The sequence below is a fragment of the Uloborus diversus genome, chromosome 6 (assembly GCF_026930045.1).
Source record: "Uloborus diversus isolate 005 chromosome 6, Udiv.v.3.1, whole genome shotgun sequence".
Lineage (NCBI taxonomy): Eukaryota > Metazoa > Arthropoda > Arachnida > Araneae > Uloboridae > Uloborus > Uloborus diversus.
The window spans coordinates 91,437,754-91,459,423 of NC_072736.1; the positions used below are offsets into that span (position 1 = coordinate 91,437,754).

At 33.2% G+C, this 21,670-nt stretch overlaps 1 protein-coding gene across 1 annotated transcript in view; it reads right to left on the reverse strand.

The window, feature by feature from the left end:
• Positions 1-6,147: 6,147 nt before the first annotated feature.
• LOC129224009 (heterogeneous nuclear ribonucleoprotein H2-like) overlaps positions 6,148-21,670 on the reverse strand; it is a 42,664-nt gene continuing 27,141 nt past the window's right edge. The window contains exons 9-10 of the mRNA XM_054858404.1: positions 19,597-20,259; positions 6,148-6,799 (exon numbers count right to left, since the gene is read on the reverse strand). Of these exons, the coding sequence (XP_054714379.1) occupies positions 6,672-6,799; positions 19,597-20,259 (791 nt within the window). The 3' untranslated portion in view covers positions 6,148-6,671. The remainder of the gene's footprint in view (positions 6,800-19,596; positions 20,260-21,670) is intronic.

A 21,670-nucleotide genomic window follows, 5' to 3' on the forward strand; every position in this document is an offset into this window, starting at 1 on the left:
CCAACTTGCTTCCATTCATCTATCAACCGGGATTTGTGAATATGGCACCACTGTAGATGACGTTAAGCATTAACATCTGTGACAAGTGGCTTGGGAATCGCTACTCTGTCATGTTTTATTTATGAAGGTGCCTTCTAACTCTAATCACTGAAACTGGTGAATCCAGATGGCTGTAGTAGCTTTTGCTGCTGTTTGCTTTTTAGACATAACAATCCGCTTCAATACCATGGAGTCTGTTTCTCTGGGCACTTCTTTCCACCTAAAATTTTGATTTGTTCACAATGTGTGTATGCTGTCATGACTTTATATCCTGTATCTCTAGAAACGCCCAGAAGTTGAGAAGTTTCAGTTTCACTTGCGCCAGTACAGTCTGAGTAAAAACTTTAAGTCCAGAACACTTTTTTGAGAAATTGGACACACCTTAATCTTCGAATCAAAACGTCATAAGAGTGATAATTATTAACCTTAATACAAGTAAAAAAAGACAAAAAAAATTAATTGTAAGTGTTTCATTATCAGAAAATATTACAGATCAATATTTGAACCTGAGTAAAATCTTTAAGGCCAACATAGAAAAAAGCATATGAGAACAAAAATTCAAATTTTTATAAGCTTGTGTTGGAGCCATTCCATCAAATTATTTCATTTCATGAATGAAACTAGTTTTTGACAAAATTCGGGATGTATTTTTTACCATTCATCTTCGATGGCAGATTTCAGCTCTATTGATGAAGTAAAATGTCTCTCTTTTGCATTAATTCTTCTTGCTAAGTCAACCCAATAAGTTCTCTATTGGGTTAAGATCTGGAGACTTAGTTGGTCATTTCAAAGTTTCAACATTGTCTACTTGGAGCCTATTTTTTTTGCACTGTTACTCGGATGGATAGATGCATTGTTTTGCTGCCACTTCTTTTCGTTAGAAAAAAATATTTGTATTCATTGGTTAACCCAGGTCATGATTTCCTAGCTAAAGTTGAAACGCTCTATATTGCGTATTTTCAATAAATGAGGTTTAAGCAATTTTGCAGCATTAATCAAGTTTCCACACCTTCTAATTGTGTTATATATAGTTTTTGACAAACATTTAAACCTATCATCTGAATAAGTTTCCTGGTTGAGTACTTTTCAGGTAATGTAATAATTTCCCGACTCTCTTCCATGACGCGAGGACAAAGCTTTAAGCTTACCCGAGTTTTCTTTTTACCCTAATTGTGTTTAAATAAAAAAAAAATGTTGACTTCAGTCTTCGATCTTCCTATTTTTTCGCAATAGTACGCCTACTTATCCTTGGTGAAGGAAAAGCTTCAATCTGCCCTCTTTCTTGAACAGTTAACTTTTTACCTTACGATATAGTCACAAGTAGGACAAAAACTTTGAAGAAATTAATCAAACTGCAAGTTGAAGGGTTTCCACAATCTTGTTAACTGAGGTGACGTTTATTACAGTAAAAGTACTTGCAATTTTTAAAAAATACTAGTAGCCTTAAAGTTTTTACTCAAGCTGAAATGCTAACTTTAAATAAAACTCTCCTTTTCTGGTTATTGTATGCTTTACAAATCCTTCTGTTGCGTTATTTCTTATCAATGAGCATTAATAATTAATAATACAATAATATTAAAATCCCTTTGATTTCATTTTCCTTTTTTCAAAGAAAATTAGACTGGCCTTAAAGTTTTTACTCAGGCTGTAAGACACGCTCCTACAATTTGGCCTCTTTGAAAATTAAAGTTCAAAAATGTCCCTTTTATGCCCAGGTGTTTCCTGATAACTACCTGTACATACCCCCAGTAAATTCCTCAAAGGTAGGTAGAAAAATTAAATGTTCTTTTTTTGTTATGTACCGAAATATATGGTGCAAGGGTTTAGAAATAATGGTTCATAGGCAGACCTTAAAAGGTATGCATCGATTCGATCTTGACGCCAGTACAGCAATTTTGAACATGCAGAGCCTTGAACTCTCATATTTTAACACTATTTGCCACTTCCTCGATTTGTTTGTCTCTTTCTTTTGCTTGTGTACTTGTGTTTCTCTTCAAATTGGACCATTTAAGACTCTTGCACAGAAGTTAATATTCATGGTATTTATTCGGGGATGACATCCCAAAAGCAAAAAAGAGGAAAAATTACGTGGCTTAAAATGTGTAGAGACGTACCGAGTACTCGGTAACTATTCAAATTTTGAGAACAATGAAGTTTGTTATGCTTCAATGGAGTAAATCGTATATTTTAATCTTATTTATTAAAAATGGGGCAAAAAAGATAAGTACAGAAAACATGAAGATTTTCTATTATAAAATGGATTTTTGCCACAAACAAAATCATTTATAAGAAGCATAAAAATACCTTTTCTTAAAAAATAAAACAACATTAAAAGCACAAATGTGCAGGAACACTGCAGACACATGTTTTGACATTAGAAGGAATGCTTTTTTTCAATGCACTAAAATGCTAGCTTCCAGATTTAAAGACAAATGACAAAAGTTGGATTTTTTTACATTCATTAGCTCACATTTTATGCACTGAAAAAGATATTCCTTGTAATGCAAAAACACGTGTCTGCAGTGCTCCTGCACATTTGTGCTTTTAACGTTGTTTCATTTGCTTTTAAAAATTATTTATGTTTGGAGGACTAGAAGTATTGATTGATATAATTTATTTTAATTCCAACTTGATTAATCCTACCTTTTATTTATTTTTAATTTAAAAAATAACTTATTTGTATAGTTATTGGCACAAACAAAATCTTTTAAATAATGCGTAATTAAATTTCAGCTGAATTTTGTTTTAAAAATGATTATTTGGACATGGAGGTCTACACTTCTATTCTAATGATTTCAAAATTCATCACGTATAGGCCTGTGGTTTTTCTTAAAACATTGTTGGAACTCGGTACTCGGCCAAAGTGCTACTCGGTACATTTCTAAAAATGTGGACGCATATTTTTCTTTATATTATGCAAAATTATATCGTATTGATACTATACTGCCTTTTAAATATTAATCGATAATTTTTTTTAAACTTGAGTAGAAGTGCTACACATCTATATAAATGAAAGAGAGAAATATGTGTGTATGTTTCTTATATGAATCCAGTTTATGGCGGATCGCAACCAAATTTGGCGGGAAGGTAATTGGGCACCCAAGAAGGAGAGTAGGGGGGGTTTTCAAATGCCAAGAAAGTACCGAACTGTTCAAATTTTAATTTTTAAGGACCGAAAATGGCTCTTGCTACGGAAAATATTTATCCTACCAGTTCAAATTTAGCGCCATTCGAAAACCCGCAAAAAATACCCTTAGAGTTCACTCACTTTCTACAACCCCCCCTTCCCCCAAAAAAACTCTGTAAAATCATCAGGAAAAAATTAAAAGGCATTTTTAAGCCTAATGGAACTCTATTTTCATATCGGAAAACTATCGTTTTCGCGATCTCATTTTAAATTAGCTTTTAGAAGGTTGACACATTTTTTTATAGACTTTTACTAAATAAAATTGTTTTTGTTTTGAGATAAAAATTTCCCCTATTAATTATTATTTGGCAATTTATCTTCTTTCTTTTAGGATTTTGTTGTATTTATGGAGGGTTTCGTTAAATTTATTCGGGAATTTTTGATTTGCCGTTCTTTCTTTGAAAAAGATTTTTTGACGCAGTCACATCGCGATGACAGACACCTAGTGCATATGGCGTCGACGGTCAGCAGCTACAGGTGTTTCATTGAGTGCTTCATCAATTCGGAGACGTCAGCTGCAGCATGAGCTGAGCGCAAGGATTCCTCTCACGCAAAACCATCGCCGTCTGCGGCTACAATGGGTCAATGTGCATAGGAGCTGGCGTGCTGATTGGCAGCAGGTCGTCTTTTCTGACGAATCCCGCTTCAATTTGAGGCACCATGATGGCCGAATTTGTGTCAGGCGTTATGCTCGTGAACGGCACAATCCGGAGTGCATTATCGAATGCCAGAGTGGACTAACACCCGGAGTTATGGTCAGGGGGTGCCATAGCATATCATGGGCAATCACAATTGCTACAAATTGTGGGCAATTTGAACAGTGCCCGATACATAAACGAAGTTTTACACCCCCAAGCTATTCTTTTCCTGCAAGGATTGCCAGGAGCTGTATTCCAGCAGGATAATGCACGTCCACATGTCGCCAGGAATGTCAAATCCTACCTTGATTCGCAGCAGGTACAGCTTCTTCCTTGGCCTGCATATTCCCCGGTTATGTCACCGATTGAACTTGTGTGGGATTTGGTTGGGCGGAGTCTTGCTCGTGATCCTCATCCTGTAGCTTCGACAAATGAATTTTGGTTGCGCATACAAAACAAGAAGGAATGCTCTTCGGCAGGCAGATATTCAAACTTTGTTTCACTCCAAGGCGAGTAGTGTAGCAGCTCTTATTGCAGCGGATGGTGGCCACACAAAATACTAATTTATATCTCTTTTTATTGTTTGCTTGGTTTGAAAATGTAATCATTTATTTGTACCATTACCACTCAACTGTGTACTAAATTTCATTCAACTATGATGCTTCCTTCATGGTGTTGCAATTTTCAAACAGGAGTGTACGTTGAAAGAATATTTTTATTATTTGCATTTAGATTTTCAAAAATAAGAAATATAATATCAGGGAAAGACCTCAGAACTTGGCTTTTTATTGGAGGCTTTTAATTAAAAGTATTTTTTAAATAAAGAAATTGATTCCTAAATGCATTAAACCAGGAGAAATGTTTACAATGAAACAATGATTTTCTTAAAGCCTATTTGTATAAGTGTACTTATCGGGTAATTATTTCATGATCTCTAACTTTTTTTTTAAATATTCAAACAAAATTAGTGTTATTCTTTCAAAGATATGTAATGCATATCAGACCTGTGATTCATTTGCAGGTACTGCAAAATACTTTCTATGCATAAGAATATGGAATAGTACATGTTTTACTTTTATTTACTTATTTATCCTAGAAAACTATAATTATGAGGAAATTAATTTACATTCTAAGTTATTTATAATTTACCATGTCTTGACTCTGAGTAAACTATGTATTTTATTATTTATTTACATCAAGGTCCAGTTATGTGCAGTCATAAAATCTTTATGATTTTCCAAAAGTAAAATTGTCCTTAAAATATTTAGAAGTTCAGAACATACAGTTTATAAGTAGAAATGGAATGTTTATTACTTTGAAATAGAAACATTAGAGTATATACGCATTAAGCAAGTTAAAGTATTTCACATGGAAAGTTATTAATTTACTAATGAAGTTTAAGGCATAACATTTTTTACTTTAATACGATACAATTTACCTAAAAAAGCTAATTTATCATAAAGCTTTCGTTTTAAATTTTACCACTATTGCTATTAAGAAACAATCAAATATTTCTCTATGCTTGTTCACTTTAAACAAGCCTTATAGTTTTTAATGTGCTCAAGAGTTTGGCATCTAATATTGTTTTTACTTAAAGTGCCAATATTTGAAGCTGCAGATTTGGTAAACAATGGCCTTGCATGCTGTGGTCAGTTAATGCAAATTTAAAAATGACGAGTTAAAAAATAAACAAATTTAAAGAAGTATACGCTAAAAAAACTTAACTTTGAAAACTGTACAAGATGAAAAAGGAATGTAATCTAAAACGCTGCATGCAATCTTCAGCGAAGTAAGAGATTGATGTTGGTCAAGAGCCAAAAATAAGATTTTTGTTAAATGAATTGTGAAAGTTCAGTGAAATAAGTCTAAAATAAGTAAATTTCTGAGCTAAATGACTTAGATTTTTAAACGTTCACTCTCAAAAATAAATCAAAATTACATTTTCAAGGTTTTCTAGAAGCGTACAGACAATGAATGTTATTAATAAACATCTGCATGTTGAGTATAAAGCTGCAGCTCCATTGCTGAAGCTAATCGACTAAGCAGTTCAGTACAAGCAAATACTGAACAGCCTCTACTTGTACACATTTCTAATCCAATTAATAAAAGCTACTCAACAGCGGAGGGAAGGGGGGTGAGATCAAAAATGACTCTTGCATAAATTCAATATTGCCAGGAGTTTTTTCCCCTCAGGATTCGCCTTCTGTGGTTGGTTCTATGTAGAAGGCCAGGACAGATAAATCAGATAAGTCAGAAATTCTGCTGCATTTTCTTTTTAGAATATTCTTTATTAATAGTATTATTGTTACACATCTGTTAAAACCAGTGCATTGCTAAAAGCAAACATAAGCTTACTGAGATTGCAAAGCAAGAGTGAAATCTGTTATGCAATCTTATTAACAAAATAAAGAGGTTCAGAGGTGCAAACTATGGAAACGCAAGCTTTATAGTTTGCACCAAAGGGTGAAAGTTACATAAAAGTGAAACTCACTTCAAACAGGGTTATTTACAACCAAAAAAATTACGATTTTTTTTTTAAACTTGAAGTAAGTCTCATTACTTTATTGATACTAAACAATAGTAATATTACATAAAGAAAATGACATCAAATGCAACAAAATTATGTACACACTTAGTTTTGTCAACATATATGTAAGTGCATCTACAGTCAAATGTCGAAGAATACAAATGTATGCCTATGAATGAAAGTTACACAAGTTGCATATAATAGTAGCAACTGTCATACAAAAACAATCACATTGAATATTCACTTAAAACTTGAGTCTCTTGAGTAGTGAAGGTACTAACTAAAATCCAGGATAAGTTGTAGGACCCATCATATTCATTCCTTGGCCTGGAGAGGACTGGTAACTGCTGTCGCCAAACAATTTTCCAGATCCATAGAATTCTGATTCACCACCACGTGAGTCACTTCCTGAAGAATAAATGAAATTATTTAGCATTTTATTTTTCTTACAATTGCATACTTCTTATCAATATTAAACTATATTACATCGATTTCTGGCTTTTTGCTTGTGTGATGTGGAAAATCTCGGTAAGTTCGCCTGAAGAGGGCGCTGGAGTAAGTTTCAGTGTCATTCGAACAGTTGGAGTTGAACGAGGAAGATCAAAATAAGATTCGTGCATCTCTACACTCAAATGATATTTTATGTTATGTAATGTTTGTGTCCGTTAATAAAATTCTAATTGTGCTGTTATCGACTATCGAACATTTCCACATGTTACTCATCAGCAATGAATTTGCAACTATATGCTTTTCTGATTTTTAATTCTTATTGTACCCTCTAATCCCTTTTAAAATTGGCTATACATTTTGCAATTACCTTGCACATTGTTATTGTCTTATTTGAAACATGTAAGCGGAATCCAAAAAATTTTTTTTTAAAAATATTTTATTAAACTACACTTTCTACCCCTTATCCCACTTACCCCCTACATGCGACCCCTTTCAGAAACCAATATTCATCGCAGACCTCTAACTGCACATATACTTAGTAAAATTAACCACTACTAATTACAGGGAACATCACTCTTGAAGAAAGGGTAGGTAGTTAACAATGCTTTAATTTGGTAAAAAATTCTGGGGCAAAATTAAATTGAACCGACAGAAATCAAAATGACAAAAAGATTTATATTTACAACTGAACATCAAATTGATGGGAAGAATGAGCAAGATTGTTAAAATTGGTACAACTTTAATATATTGTTTTTTTTTTAATTTTTGACAGCTAGAGTCAGATAGCAGGTTCAGTGTCTATACAGCTTTGGTACATGGTTTTGGTGGCTGCATCAAAATCAGACTTAGCATCGGTAAGTGCAAATGCATTTTGAACGAACGACTGGTTAAATTTTGTTTTTCAGACGAAGCCAAAATTGGGGGTGAGAAAAGATCTACAGTAATTGAAAAATTCGAGGAGTCGGATTAGAAATTTTTAGACCCTAAGCAATTTTCTCAGATACATAAAATAACACACTTAATGAAAAAAAAAAAAAAAACTGAAATTTTCTCAGTTTGTAGGAAATTTAATATCAAGGCTTCTGAAATAATATTGTTCTGAAAGAGCTTAGTAGCCAAGGTATTCTTTTTTTGTTACCCAGATCACCTGGATATCGGGATTTGTCAGAACCTGAAGATAAAAGTCCCGGAAGATAGATTTCAAGGTACAGTCTGAAACCATGTTTATCGGACATTCATCATGACAACAGACTGACCACCTGTGTGCTTGATCTTTCAGCATTGTACCTTGAGATAGTGCTCTAAGGACAACTCTATACTCGAAAGTGAAAGTTTGGATTTTTTTTAAATACAAATGCAATATTTCGGTATGATTTCAATTTTTTTTTAGTTAGCCGTGGACCGCCTTCCGAGCTTTGGCGGACTCCCTAGGGCAGGGCTTCGCAACCGGTGTGCCGCGGCACACTGGTGCGCCGCAATAATGAACCCGGTGTGCCGCTGTATTTTCGTAATTATTGAAAAAGAAAGAGCCTTGACGTATTTTATTTTTAAGTGACAACCGAATAACGTTTGTATTGTTAAGTAACTTCTCAACTGACCCTTTCGATTATGTGCAATAAGACATACCCGACAAGGGGAGAGGCGGAATTTACTGCCCCACCTCTTTTAATCTTCTTGTGCAAGTCACAACTGTGATAGGAACAGGAGACCCTCGGGTTTGAAGTGATCCTATTACTTTCTGTTTTTGAAAACGGATTTAAATTTACACGAAATCAACTAATAATATAGAATTTTTCTAAATCTTTCGCAAACAGGAGTATCGTTCCCTCCTCCAGGAATTTTTGCCCCAGCTTTAGCTTTTGTTTTCCTCTTTTCGAGTTCCGATATTAATTTCCTTTTATCGTAGTTTCTCAGAGCTCGGTTCTAAGACTTAGTAAAATAGAAATTAAAACCATGCACTGTTTCCTCCATCGTGAAGCTCTCACGATGGAGGTCTGGTAAGTCTCTGGTAAGACTTACCAGATGAGCTGAAGTCAACTTTGGCCTAAGTGGTGAATTTCATAAAATTGAGGCCGCTTAATTCTCGAATTTTCTCCATACTTAGTAAGGAAATGGGGGCAGTTCAACTTTTTCATGTATAGATTCGCTGGATTTCAAGTGGTGAGTTACTATCAAAAATTTTTGAACTGAGGGAAGAGGTACGAGTTTTTGATTTTAAAAAACGAAATGCAGTACGCCAGTTTGTTGCAAGACAAATATTGGGCGACAAAACTAGCGCACATGGCTGACATTTTTGAAAACCTTAACAAATTGAATCGGAAATCGTAGTACAAGGAGAGAATTGGGGTTACATGTATGGACAAGCCCAAACAGGTTCAAATCAAAAATTCAGCTGTGGAGAGAAGAAGTAGTTCGTGGCTCATTGGATATGTTCAAACGGACCGTCAACATGGTATGTGAAGAAAATGGCATGGAAGAAAAGCTGCTGAATGGGGTGTCAGAACATTTAGTCATACTTCAGGACACGTTTAAGCACTATTTCAAGAATCGTAACATGGAACAGTTTGACTGGACTCGCGATCCATTCTCTTCATCTGCGGATGCATCACTTAAAGACCTTTCTCTGAAGGCACGAGAAGAATTTATGGGCCTCAAGAGCGACCGTACTCTTAACTTAGGTTGAGCGAAGTGCCTCTGGACGAGTTTTGGTTGCTGGTTAAAAATGAGTATCCCACTATCTCTTGCCTTGCTATTGATGTGTTGCTACCATTTTCAACTACATATATTTGCAAACTCAGCCTCTCAGCCCTCGCACTTATAGAAAAAAAACAGTAAGAGATCATCTCTAAAGAGCCTGGATCAAGAATTTCGTTAGCTCTTTCCAGCATAGAGCCGAACATCAAACGTCAAAAATTAGTGTCAAACGGAAATTAGGTGCTTAGTTTTAATTTCTTGCTTTCTTGTGTCTTAAAACATTATTTGATAAATCGTTTAACTGCAGTGTGCACTTAAATGACATGTTTGACAGAAATGCTTTGAAACATATGAAGCATAATTTTCTGTAAATAGCTATAGTTTTGTTGTTCATTGTCAACCTCAATACATTCGAAATATTTCTGCTTTCTAAATAAATTTAAATACACTGCGTTTGTTATAATTGTTTTATTCATATGAAAAAAGTCCACCTCCCTTCCTTCTTCATCTTTTTATCAGTGAATGATAAAAACATTTCTATATTACCATTGCGAAATTAAGTTCAGTGTGCCCCGTTAATCTAGAAATTTCTTAAGTGTGCCGCAAAGTAAAAAAGGTTGAGGAGCACTGCCCTAGGGGTCCGCACACCAGTTTGGGAAGCCCTACAGTATCAGAACTGCAAAATTAGTATACGGCAGACCTGAAATTCAAATTTTTAGTTTGCCCCTAGTAGCTTGCAGACATTTTTTAGTTTAGTAGTCTTATGTCAAAAATTAAAAAGTGGGCAGGCATTTATTAAAGCATTTAATTATTGTACAAGATCCATTTTCCGCTGATGGATAACTTGTCTTATTTTTGTATATTAGTGAAGTTTGGTTAGGTTGTAAATATGTTTAATCAGCCTGTTGAATATAAGCATGAATTTCCAGGAAGCAAAATACTAATAGAGCAAGCGGTTATTTAAGACTTAAATAGCGGATATTTAAGACATTTTGTATTAACCAAGGTACATTAATCATTAGAAAATTTGTTGTACTAATCGAGTTGTTATAGTAGCAGAATTAGAGCAGAAAGGTGGAGGCCAACTTGATAGATAATTTGGCTACAGTAACAGACACTAGTTTCTTTTTCCATACTTTTTTGCAATGCTTCTTCACAATGTCATAACAAGTGGAAACTCATTTAAAAACAGGTCACTTATGATTTGCTCTAAAGCTAATAAGGCATTGATGAGAGAAAATTCTGTTTAGCTCTGTGCTTTTAAAAGTTTTATCTCTAGCCTTCCTGTGCTGTACAAAAGGCTAACATTTTTACAGATTTTTGACTGAATTTGTGCCAGAAGTTGAAATGTTTTTAAAAGATAAGCTGCCTTGAAAAGTGCTGTTAGTTATTACAGACAACTTCATTTCTAACATCACAGAAATTCAAGCAACTTCACTCGTAGAGCATGACGATGAAGACGACTTCAGTTTTGTACAGCAAGTTCAAATCACAAAAAACAACGTAGCCAAGTCAGGGTGTCTACTCTAATTTAACCGACTTTAGCGTCTCACCTAGGGAACCGATTTTGATGATTCTTTTTTTAATGGATAGGGGATGGCTCAACTTAGGTCCCATTACTTTGTTCTTTAGAAAAAAAGTTATGGGCAAGAAACAGTAAATTTTATGCAATTTCCATATTAAATGATTAAAATGATATTGTAGCGAAGTTCGCACTTTTCATCCGTGGATAACGGTGGCTCAGTGGTAGAATTCTCGCCTCCCAAACGAGCGACCCGGGCTCAAATCCTGACTAGGACAAAGTGAATTTTCTAAAATTTCGTTTCTACTGTTTCCCGTATTTTCTCGAATGTTCTATTAATTTCTGTATCTTTCGATGTCTGGAAAGTTCCAGCACTTTCTCAAGTTGTATATAAGGAGATGTAACGTTCATTTGCTTCATTTGGCTTTCACATTGTCGTCGCTATCTTCATCTACGCGACAATATGAAACTCATTGTTATCAAAGTTTGGTGCCATATAACAGTAACATTAATAGTAATTGCAATGATAATTTTGAATAAAGGCTTTTCTAAAGCAATATTATGATATAGAGCCGAACTTACTAGGTAACTTCTTACTTTTACTGAAATATCTACATTTACACTAAAAAGAATGAAATAAAAAATTTTTGAAAAGAAAATAGAACCAACTTCAAAATTGCTCTACAAAGTGAAAAATAATTTATTCTTTAAACACCACCGATAATACTTTTAAACATAATTTTTGAAGTTGGCGCAAAAACGATAGATAAGATCATTCACAGCCATAACTCAACCACAACTATAAATTTAACCACGCTATAGTGCCTAGAAAGAGTAGTGTGCCGATCGACGAGGAAAAAGTGAGGTCAGATCAGAGGAAAAACCAGATGGCGCTGCGCTCGAGGTGTACGTTACGCTCCTCAATCAGACTCGTTTTAAATCAGCGACTGCATGCTCATTTCGAGTTTAAAAGCTCCGTTTTTCGGATTGAACTTATTTCTGCGCAAAAGACAAATTCTGTAATAAGTGCTATTTGTTACATGGGTGTTCATTTATTTTTCGAAGAATATAGAATTACCTTATGCTAATTTATCTTCAATGAAAATAGTAGACTATAAGGGGCCATTCATTAAATATGTAAGGGTCCCGAGGGGGAGGGGGGTTGGAAAAGCCTCTATGTACCTTTTTTGGGGGGGGGGGGGGACAAACTTATTCTTACGTAATATTTTCCAAGCCGGTATTTCACATTAGAAATTGCACAATCAACAAGTGATTTGTCATAGATTATGTTCCATTTGCGTATGGAAGGTAAGAAACGTGTTAGGATAAGATTTTTTTTATTTGTTTTACAAAGAATGAATAGTGTAAAATATAATAAAAGAGTCGCATTATGTATGGCATGTTTTATTTTTAACTAATATTACATTCAAAAAAAAAATGTCGAAAAAACATTCAGTTTAGGTTCTAACTTTTCAGTAACTATTTCTTTACGCAAAAAGTTAAATTTAATAATGTGAATTTAATAACGATTCCAGTGATGTAACGATTCCAAGATTTGTTATTTTATCATTTTGAAAAGGAAATGGAATCTTCAAAAAAGTTTTTCCCTGAGGAATCAAAACTTCGTCGCCATTTATAATATGCTTAAAATGCATTTCAATAAAATGTTTTTTGAAATGCAGAGCACAAATTGAGCAATATTTATCAAAAACCTTATCTAACCTGGGAATTAACGAGTTCCACTTTAGTTTTTCTTCATCTGCTGGAGCTTTAAAAAGCGTAAATTTTTTATTGCATGTTTTGTACCCACTTTTGCACCCTGGTACGAAAAAAGATGAAGCTTTATTTCTTCCAATGTTCAACTTTGATGCCTCCAATGCTGTTTCATGAAATATTCATGAAATAAAGGTAAAAAAGAGAAACGCGGAACTCGCGTCTACTAATGTAAACACCGCGAAATTGAACGTACATCTCGACCGCACGGCCATCTAGCGGTTTTCATACAATTTGTCTTCAAGAATCGTGGGGAAAAAAGCGCCGGTCGGCACACTACTCTTTCTAGGCACTATAACAACGCCTAGTTTCTTCGCTAACACATACATTATGCATTGATAACAGCATATTTGAGTAGGGTCATTCCATACAAAATGAGCAAAATTTGCAAAAAAGTGGTGGCCGCATGGTAACAGATTTTTATGAAATTTGGTATACAGGTTCCTTTTATGCCTATATAAAAATATCTAAAATATTTTTGCTTAAAATTTTTTATTTGAATAGTTACATGCAATTGAAAATTGGTCAAATTGAACGGCATTCTCATAAATGCTAAATGTTGCATTTTTGAAGGCTTGTATCTTATTACCTATTTAATGAAAACATAAAAGTTATATGTTGTTGCAATCTATGGAGTAGAGTAATTAATCTGATGTCAGTAAAATTTTCAAAGTTATTATAGTTAACTTTTAACCGAGTTTCAAAAACCGAAAATATTTTAATTTTCCCATAATTAAGCATTTTATTTTTTAATCTCAATCTTTAAGGAATGCATTAACTTTGATGAAATTAATACCCAATAATGTGCTAAAGTATCATAAAAGAAATACCTTACTTTTGAAGTTGTATTTTAACTCCTTTGTCTTCAAAATCAGTTTTAAACTTAGTGCCATTTTGTCAAATGATTTTCCCCTTCACATACACACAAAAATTCAAATGAGGGAAAATTCCGACAATGTTCCGACAATACTCATTTCAAAGGGAGATAACTCGCGTAGGGGACGGAAATACAAAATGAAATACAGCAAAAACTAATCACTGGAACCATGCTAAAAAGAATATGTAACTATTGCTGCGTGTTTGTGCACCCTTTATAGATTACAGCCCCTCAAAAATCGTAAAAATGACAAAAATGACATTTTTAGACCCTCGTAAACCAAAAGGGATGGAATTAAAAATAAAGATTCGTGGCCAATTGAATATTCCATTCAAGTACTATACATGTTATACATATTGTTTTTTGTATTTGGTTTGTAAAAAAGATACTGGTCTTTGAAATTGAGCAATTTTGCTAGTCAATTCACACACTAAAACAGAAATAAAAAGTGTGAAAACTTCATTGCACCTTCTTAAATTACGTATTTTGTGCCCTATATAATACATTATACTGAAAAAACATTGTAATTTTCAAAATAATTATTTTAATTTTATAACTTAGAACTATTTGAACATGAACAGGGGTCTGGCCAGAGGAAATTTGGGTCCGTTAACGGACCTTTCACAAAAATCTGATCAACCAAAACGGACCTTTCACAAAATCCCGATCAACCAAAACGGACCTTGGACCTCTCACAAAATCCCGATCAAGATCAACCAAAACGATCAAGATCAACCAAAACAGGCCCTTCACAAAATTCTGATAAACAAAAACGGATCTTTCACAAATTGTTTATTGGAAGAAAAAATCTCAAATCAAAACAACGCAGCACATTTCCAAGGATAATGTTTGGAACCTTTTTTAAAGTTTAATTAGAGGTATCAACTTATACAAAATCTGCTAATTTTGCAAAAGAAAAAAAAAAAGCGCTCTTGTGACTCTCCTGCAAGCGATAAATAACTACTAAGGCCAAATAAATATAATGCTTGTTGTTGGTTTCTATGAAAGAAATTAACAGCTGAAAGTCAGTTTGGATTATAATTTTGCTTGTTTGTTTTATGCAGCGGTGTTGTTGCAAACTTCTCTGAAAAAGTCAGTCGTAAGCACTTTTCTCCCTTTTCTCCCGCTCATGATTTAATAAACAATAATATACAGCGAAATGAACTTAGAACTGCAAAGGATAGTAGGGATGGGGGGAGGGGATGTGATCGCTTCAAATAGGGTTACCAACTTTAAACTTATCGCCACTTGGGTTTGATTTTGATGCTAAAAAGGATAATTAATTTTAAATAAACTCTTTTATTCATCGTTTTTTTCTTGAGATGCCTACATTTTGAAACAATCTTTTTAGATTCGATATGAGAATCATACTTTATTCTTTTTTCAAGCTAACTTCGCTTTATTAGGATGCAAATAAATGAAAAGTCTCTTTATTTTTGTAACAACGCTTATTTTAAGTTTTTAAAGCGGAATTCCATTTTCTTTTATGAGTCAAAAATTTAAATGCTGAATCGATGGTTCATTTTTTATTTTATTTATTTTGATTCAACTGTGTCCAGACATTAATGAAATGTTTATCATAGGACTCTAAAGTGCAATTCTAAAATAGTTTTATGAGAAATATTTATTTTACAAGCCGTTTTTATACTTTTGATGTTTTCACTTTCAGGATGGCGATTTGTTTGCATCCGCTATGGGAATTGATTTTTCAAATTTTCGATGTTTAGTACGCTTTGTTAAGAGGTAAACAATTAAAATATTTAAAAAATCAGTAATCCAACGTCAGAAAGCACAAAGATTGCAATATTTTGAAATATTTGTGCTTTCTGACGTTGGATTACGAGATTTTTGGAATTTTCAGCACAAAGGTATTTATTCGTTAATTAAAATATTTGTTTATTTTTGTAAAAACTATGGAGTTTATAAATTTTAAACGAAATTTTGTGTTTTTTAACAATGTCTTGGTTCAAAAAATTAAATGCTGAACCCCTGCCTGAATTTCTTTATTACAATTATTTTAAATACTATACATATAACATTTCTAGTATAATTTAACATAATGTAGAATGGTAAATAAATATTGATACTTGAGGGGTACCCATCTCCTAAAGAGCGATGCCGCCCTCCCATACTCCAATGCTTGAAAAACACTCAAGAATGATATCCTCAACAGAAAAGAGGGAAAACACTTAACATTAAGTGTCAATGATGCAGTTTGCGCCATCTCAAAATTCAAAAATTTCGTTTTTTTTTTTTTTTTTGCAAAATTTGATTTTTCACAAAATTAATTGATTTTTCACAAAAATAATTGGTTTTTCACAAAAAACGGACCCTGTGAAAAATCCTGGACAGACCCCTGATGAATGAATAGTTTATACTGCATGGAACCTGTATGGATTGACTCTTATGTGAAATTACGAGAATTCAAAACACTAGATAAACGACTCAATGATGCAAAAGCAAGTATATCTAACATTTATTTTGATTTTAAAAAAAATGTACATTTTAGCAAATACTTCATTAAAAAAAATGCTTTTGAGAAAATGAAACACGAAAGAAATGGTTAGTTTTGCTAAACTTACAATAAAAAGAACTAACTAATGAAATTTTGCCTACGTTCAAATTACTCTAGTAACAAAAATACGCTGATACCAATGATTAAAATTTAATAGCATCTAAAAGACACTTCAATATATTACATAAAAAAACTTGAGTAAATTTAAAGCATTCCCTCATCTTCAAAAAAACATCTGAAATAGAGGAAAAAATGAAATTTTCGATTTTTTAAAGTACGATTTCGTCATCAAGAAATTCATAAACAATAACTAAATTACAGCAGATAGTTAGTTATAGATAGTTTTTTAATCTGAATCATTTTTACTCTTATATTTTCATCAAAAGAACTAGAAGAGTGATTTGAAATCTGAAGTAAATTGGCAAAATTTCAATATTTGTTAATATCTCAGATTCAAAAAAAGATCCGAATAAATTTTATTTTGCTTTTTCCCAATAGAGATTTGTTTACAGAATGTGGAATTATTTATTTTTTAAGTGTACGTTTATAACTTATGGAGTTATTGAGTCACAAACTGGCAGCAATGAACTCCGAAAATTTAGGCTTAGCGTAAGCATCAACTTCTAATGTCAATAACAAAGCAACAAACAGTTTTTAAACTTCTATACTTTACATTTCCTCATAGATATGCATAGTTTACCAAAATAAAAATTTTCATTGAAATCTGTGACATGTCAGCCACAGCTGATTTGCTCATTTCGCATGGAATGACCCAGTAACGATATAAATGTTTCGTTCCTAACTTTGGATGATTTTCTGAAAAAAATATGGACAAAGCATCGTTACTCTGGATTTTACTTTTTGCGCCAACTTCAAAAATTATGTTTAAAAGTATTATCGATGGTGTTTAAAGAAGAAATTATTTTTCACTTTGTAGAGCAATTTTAAAGTCGGTTCTATTTTCTTTTCAAAAATTTTTTATTTTTCATATTTCCCGACTGTTCCAGGTTTTCCATACCCCAAACAAAAAATTTCCAGGTGCTTTTTTAAAGGTTAGTTTAGCTACTTTCGCTATTTTTTTAATGATTGGCTGTGCTTATGTGACATTTTATGCATGTTACATTTGTATGGCTGTTAAATGTAAATTTCAAACTATTACATCCATCCATTCTTAAAACAAACATTGTTTTTTGGAAACCTTGAAAACTTTTAAAATATCACTTATTAAATTGTGCACCATTAGTTTAACAGCCTGGAATCTCGTTAAAAAAACCTTGCGATTCTGATGTCACCAAAATAAAGCTTCCAAATGGTCACTGCAGGACAACCTCGATTTTGCTGTCATAGGCATTTGTGTTTGGTTTAACATTTGCAAACTCTGCCTTTGGAACAAAGACATAAGTGTGGCAAAATGTCTAAAACCCTTAGCTGAGCTCTCTACAGACTAAACCAAACAAAATTTCAGTGGAAAAACACCTTGCTTTGATGAAATTTTTAGTTTGTTTGGCTCTGATTCAAGAGGAATTGTTTTAAAGCACTTAAACCAGGGTTGGCAAGGTTTTGGACACTACGGTAAAAACCACGGTAAAAACCCTCGTTTGTTTTTACCATCCTGTCCAAAACTATATTTTTAGAAAAATTGTATTGTTAGAAAACATCAAAAACAGAATAAAATGTATCAAAGTAATGTTTTAGATAGAACATTTATTCAATGAGAACATTCAACTTATTTATGCAGGTGATTTAAAACTAGTTATATAGAAGTTGAATTCTTGATTAAAATTTCAATTTGTATGCATGATTTTATTTAGCTTTTTTATATTAGTAACCAAATTTCCCTATGTTTATGCAGGTGGGCAAATAAAAGCAGGGTTTTTATCATATAACTTATTTATGTAGCTGATTTTAATCTAGTTACATAGAAATTAAATTCTACAATAAAAATTTCAATTTGCATGCAGGAGGTTTTTTTTCCCCACAAACCAAATTTTTCAACATTTATGCAGGTATGCAAAAGAAAGTGTTCAAAATATGGTGCTATAACTGACTTAAATGCAATAAATTACAATTTTTTTTTAATAGTTACAGAAAGTATTATATTAAAAATATGAACAAAAAAAGAATAGGCCTAGTTTTATAACATAAGTGTTTCATCATCAATTTCTTGTTTTTTCATCTATGATTTAAAAAATAATTTTCGTTAAACCATCATGTAAAACTTATTTGAAAAACCATTTAAATTTTTTTTTTCTTTGGCTCCTAAATATTGCACATTTTGTAATATTCCTTTGAGTTATAAATGGAACAGCAATTAGTTGTCTTGGTTGTGTTGTGAATTTCTTTCATAACTCTACCAACTGTTACATAAGAAAGTTTTTATGTAGTAGTTATTGGTAATTTTTTTAAGTAAAATATTTTTAATTAACATTTTGGAGAAAAATATTACCAAATATTCATTAATTAAACCTCATTATTATCTATAATTATGCATTACAAATATTGCAGTAAATACGAATTGATTAGATAGCACCTGTAGCATAGTTTTGGACAGTTTAAGACAGTTTCAGACACTTTTGGACGGTAAAAACCACCTGTCCTGTCCTAAACCAGTTTTGGACAGTCCAAAACCCAACCCTGACTTAAACATAAATTAAAAAACATCTACACAACACCTAAGTAGAACAATAATCTATAAATTAGCTAACCCTTACTTTAAACTGGTATTGGAAAACTTTACAGTTTTTCATTGGTAGTTACAGAAACAACCTACCATTTATAGGGGTGTAAATTTCTCAACCCCCCAGAGAAACTGGAATGTGCAAAACTAGAGAACAAAAGGAGTTGAAGAACTGGTTTAAGAAAAGGAATATTTTCTTTCAGTAGTTTCAAGTTACATGAATTTCTGACCAAATTAATTTCACTAAACTGTAAAAAAGGAACAAATCTTTAGAAACTGGTTATAATTTTTAAAAAATCCAGGTTTTTTACACACAAAAGTAAATTTCTCTGACATTTCCATTACAAAAAATTTCCCTGACATTTCCAAGTGTGTAGACACCCTGCCAAGTACAGATGAACAAATGGAAGTGACTAATAATGAGATAATGATGAAACCAGCTGCAATGAAGGATGCCAAGCTATAGAAAAGGTCAATGAGTACCTACAACAAGACTTGCTACTGATACTAAGATAGTGTGAAACAGTTGCAAAAAGACAGTGAGTTTCAAACAGAAGCAAGTCAGTCCAAACAGAAAACACTTATGGGTTCCTTTAAGAAATAACATGTACTCGCAAATGAATTAAGTAAACTTGAAGCATAAAAATGTGCCCATAGAATCATTATAGTTCGCCAAAAGAACAAAACCTATACTTACCATAAGCAGCATTAGACCTCATATTGGCATTCATTGAATTGGCTCCCATTCCATTTCTGTAACTGTCTGTCATTCCAAATCCTCTATCACTTGATCCACGTTCATCACCAAATCTTTCTGAAGACATGAAAGGCCTTTCTGTTGGGGAACTTCCATACTGCCTGCTTGGAGCATTATTCCCAAAGCCTCTTTCAGCAGCTGTACCACCAAAACTTCTATCATTATTACCAAATCCTCCCCCTGTACTTCCGAAGTCTCCTCCACTGTATCCTCTATCTCCAGAAGGCGAATTAAACGGTTTTTCCGATCCAAAGCCATAATCTCTATCTCCAGCAAAACCTCTAGAAGGTGCAGCACCTGCACTAGCTCCACCTCCATATCCACCAGCTGTACTGGGACCAAAGTTTCTATCACCGCCAAAACCTCTTGAAGGTCCTGAATTTGGGCCTGGTCCAAAGCCTCTATCACCACCCATACCAGGACCATATCCATCAGGTCCCATAGCAGGACCAAAACCATCAGCGTCACCCATGTAAGGGCGATTTCCACCACCATTGCTGCCTCCACGACTAAATTGCGAAGGTCCGCCACCATACGGCCCCATGTCGTCTCGTCTGAATGGCTCTGGTTCAGACTGTAAAAACAGTTCAATGTAACGATGTTCTGTAAGAAAGAGGAATATTTAAAGATACAATCATACATGGAAAATTTTCCTTACACGAGTAAAAGCAGTATCAATTCACATTCAAGCTTAACATCCAAGAAACATCAATTAAGACAAGCAATGTTGCTGTATCGATTTTTGGTGCATCAAAGGCTTATTGCGAAGTATGAAGCCTCAATTTAATGTGCTTATGTAATGAAAAAAAGGGGAAATGATTCATATGTGCTCTTAACAGTTACAATTATGTCACTTCCAAGTCTAAGTATATTAACGATAAAAAACGAGAAATTTAACAACTTATGTGTTGAAAGGGGGAAAATGATGACGATTTAATGCAAAACTAGAATGTTTAATTCATTCTCTAGCATTTCTAACTTGGGTGATCATTGAGATCATTAATCCGGGTTCATACCCTTTAGGGAGAAAAAAATTGAAGCACTTTTCAAGGCAAAAACAATTTTTTTTTCAAGGCAATCTCATAAATTTGTACTAAAAATATCGTGTGTAGATTTTATTTAATGCAAACACAAAATGCATAAATAGTTAATAATATAAAAAAGTAAACGCAAACAAAATTGCCTTTTCTACAACAAGATACTCTTTGATTAAAAAAAAAAAGATCTGTGTCAAAAGTTTTTTTCTGCAAATATCTGATTAGCTTGGTCATAAAGAGGAGCAGGTCCCATGAAGTTTAATTTTGCAATCTTCACATTCAAAGAAATATATTTTATAGAATATGCAAGTTAATATTTAAAAAATAAAAATAACCATTCATGAATGATTAACTTTTATGGCAAGAAAACAAAATACCTAAATTCAATGGAATAGCTAGAGAGGAGGTTTTTAAGTCACCCCCCCCCCCCAACCGGTTTCAACATTTATTTCCATTACTGATGGTTTATACCGATATATGGGCAGTTAGGATCAAAAAAACTACCCAAAAGGTAATTTTCGGTTGCAAAAGTATCAGACATTCGATAATTATTTATAAGTATTCAAAGAATAAATCAATTATTCGTATGTATGTATTGGTTGTTCAGGCAATAAGGCATTTTAACCAGGGCTGCGGAGTCGGAAGGGAAATGGCCGACTCCGACCCCGACTCCTGGATTTTGAAATGCCCGACTCCGACTCCAACTCCGACTCCGGATTTCTTTTATTATTTTTTTTAATTGTATTTTTTCAACTCCCTCTCTCCCTTCAGGGGAAGGGCTGAAACCTCTAAACAGAGATTTAAATATTAATTCCTTTTTATGAAAATTTCGCATTTTGTTTTTTTATTGTAAACCCAAGACGCATACAACGTTAGAAATTCAATTTAAAAATCAAATTTTCCAATAGTTACGAGTTAAAAAGTGAGATAACTTAAAAATCCCTTTTAAAAAATTTGAAAAGGATTATCTGTAATTT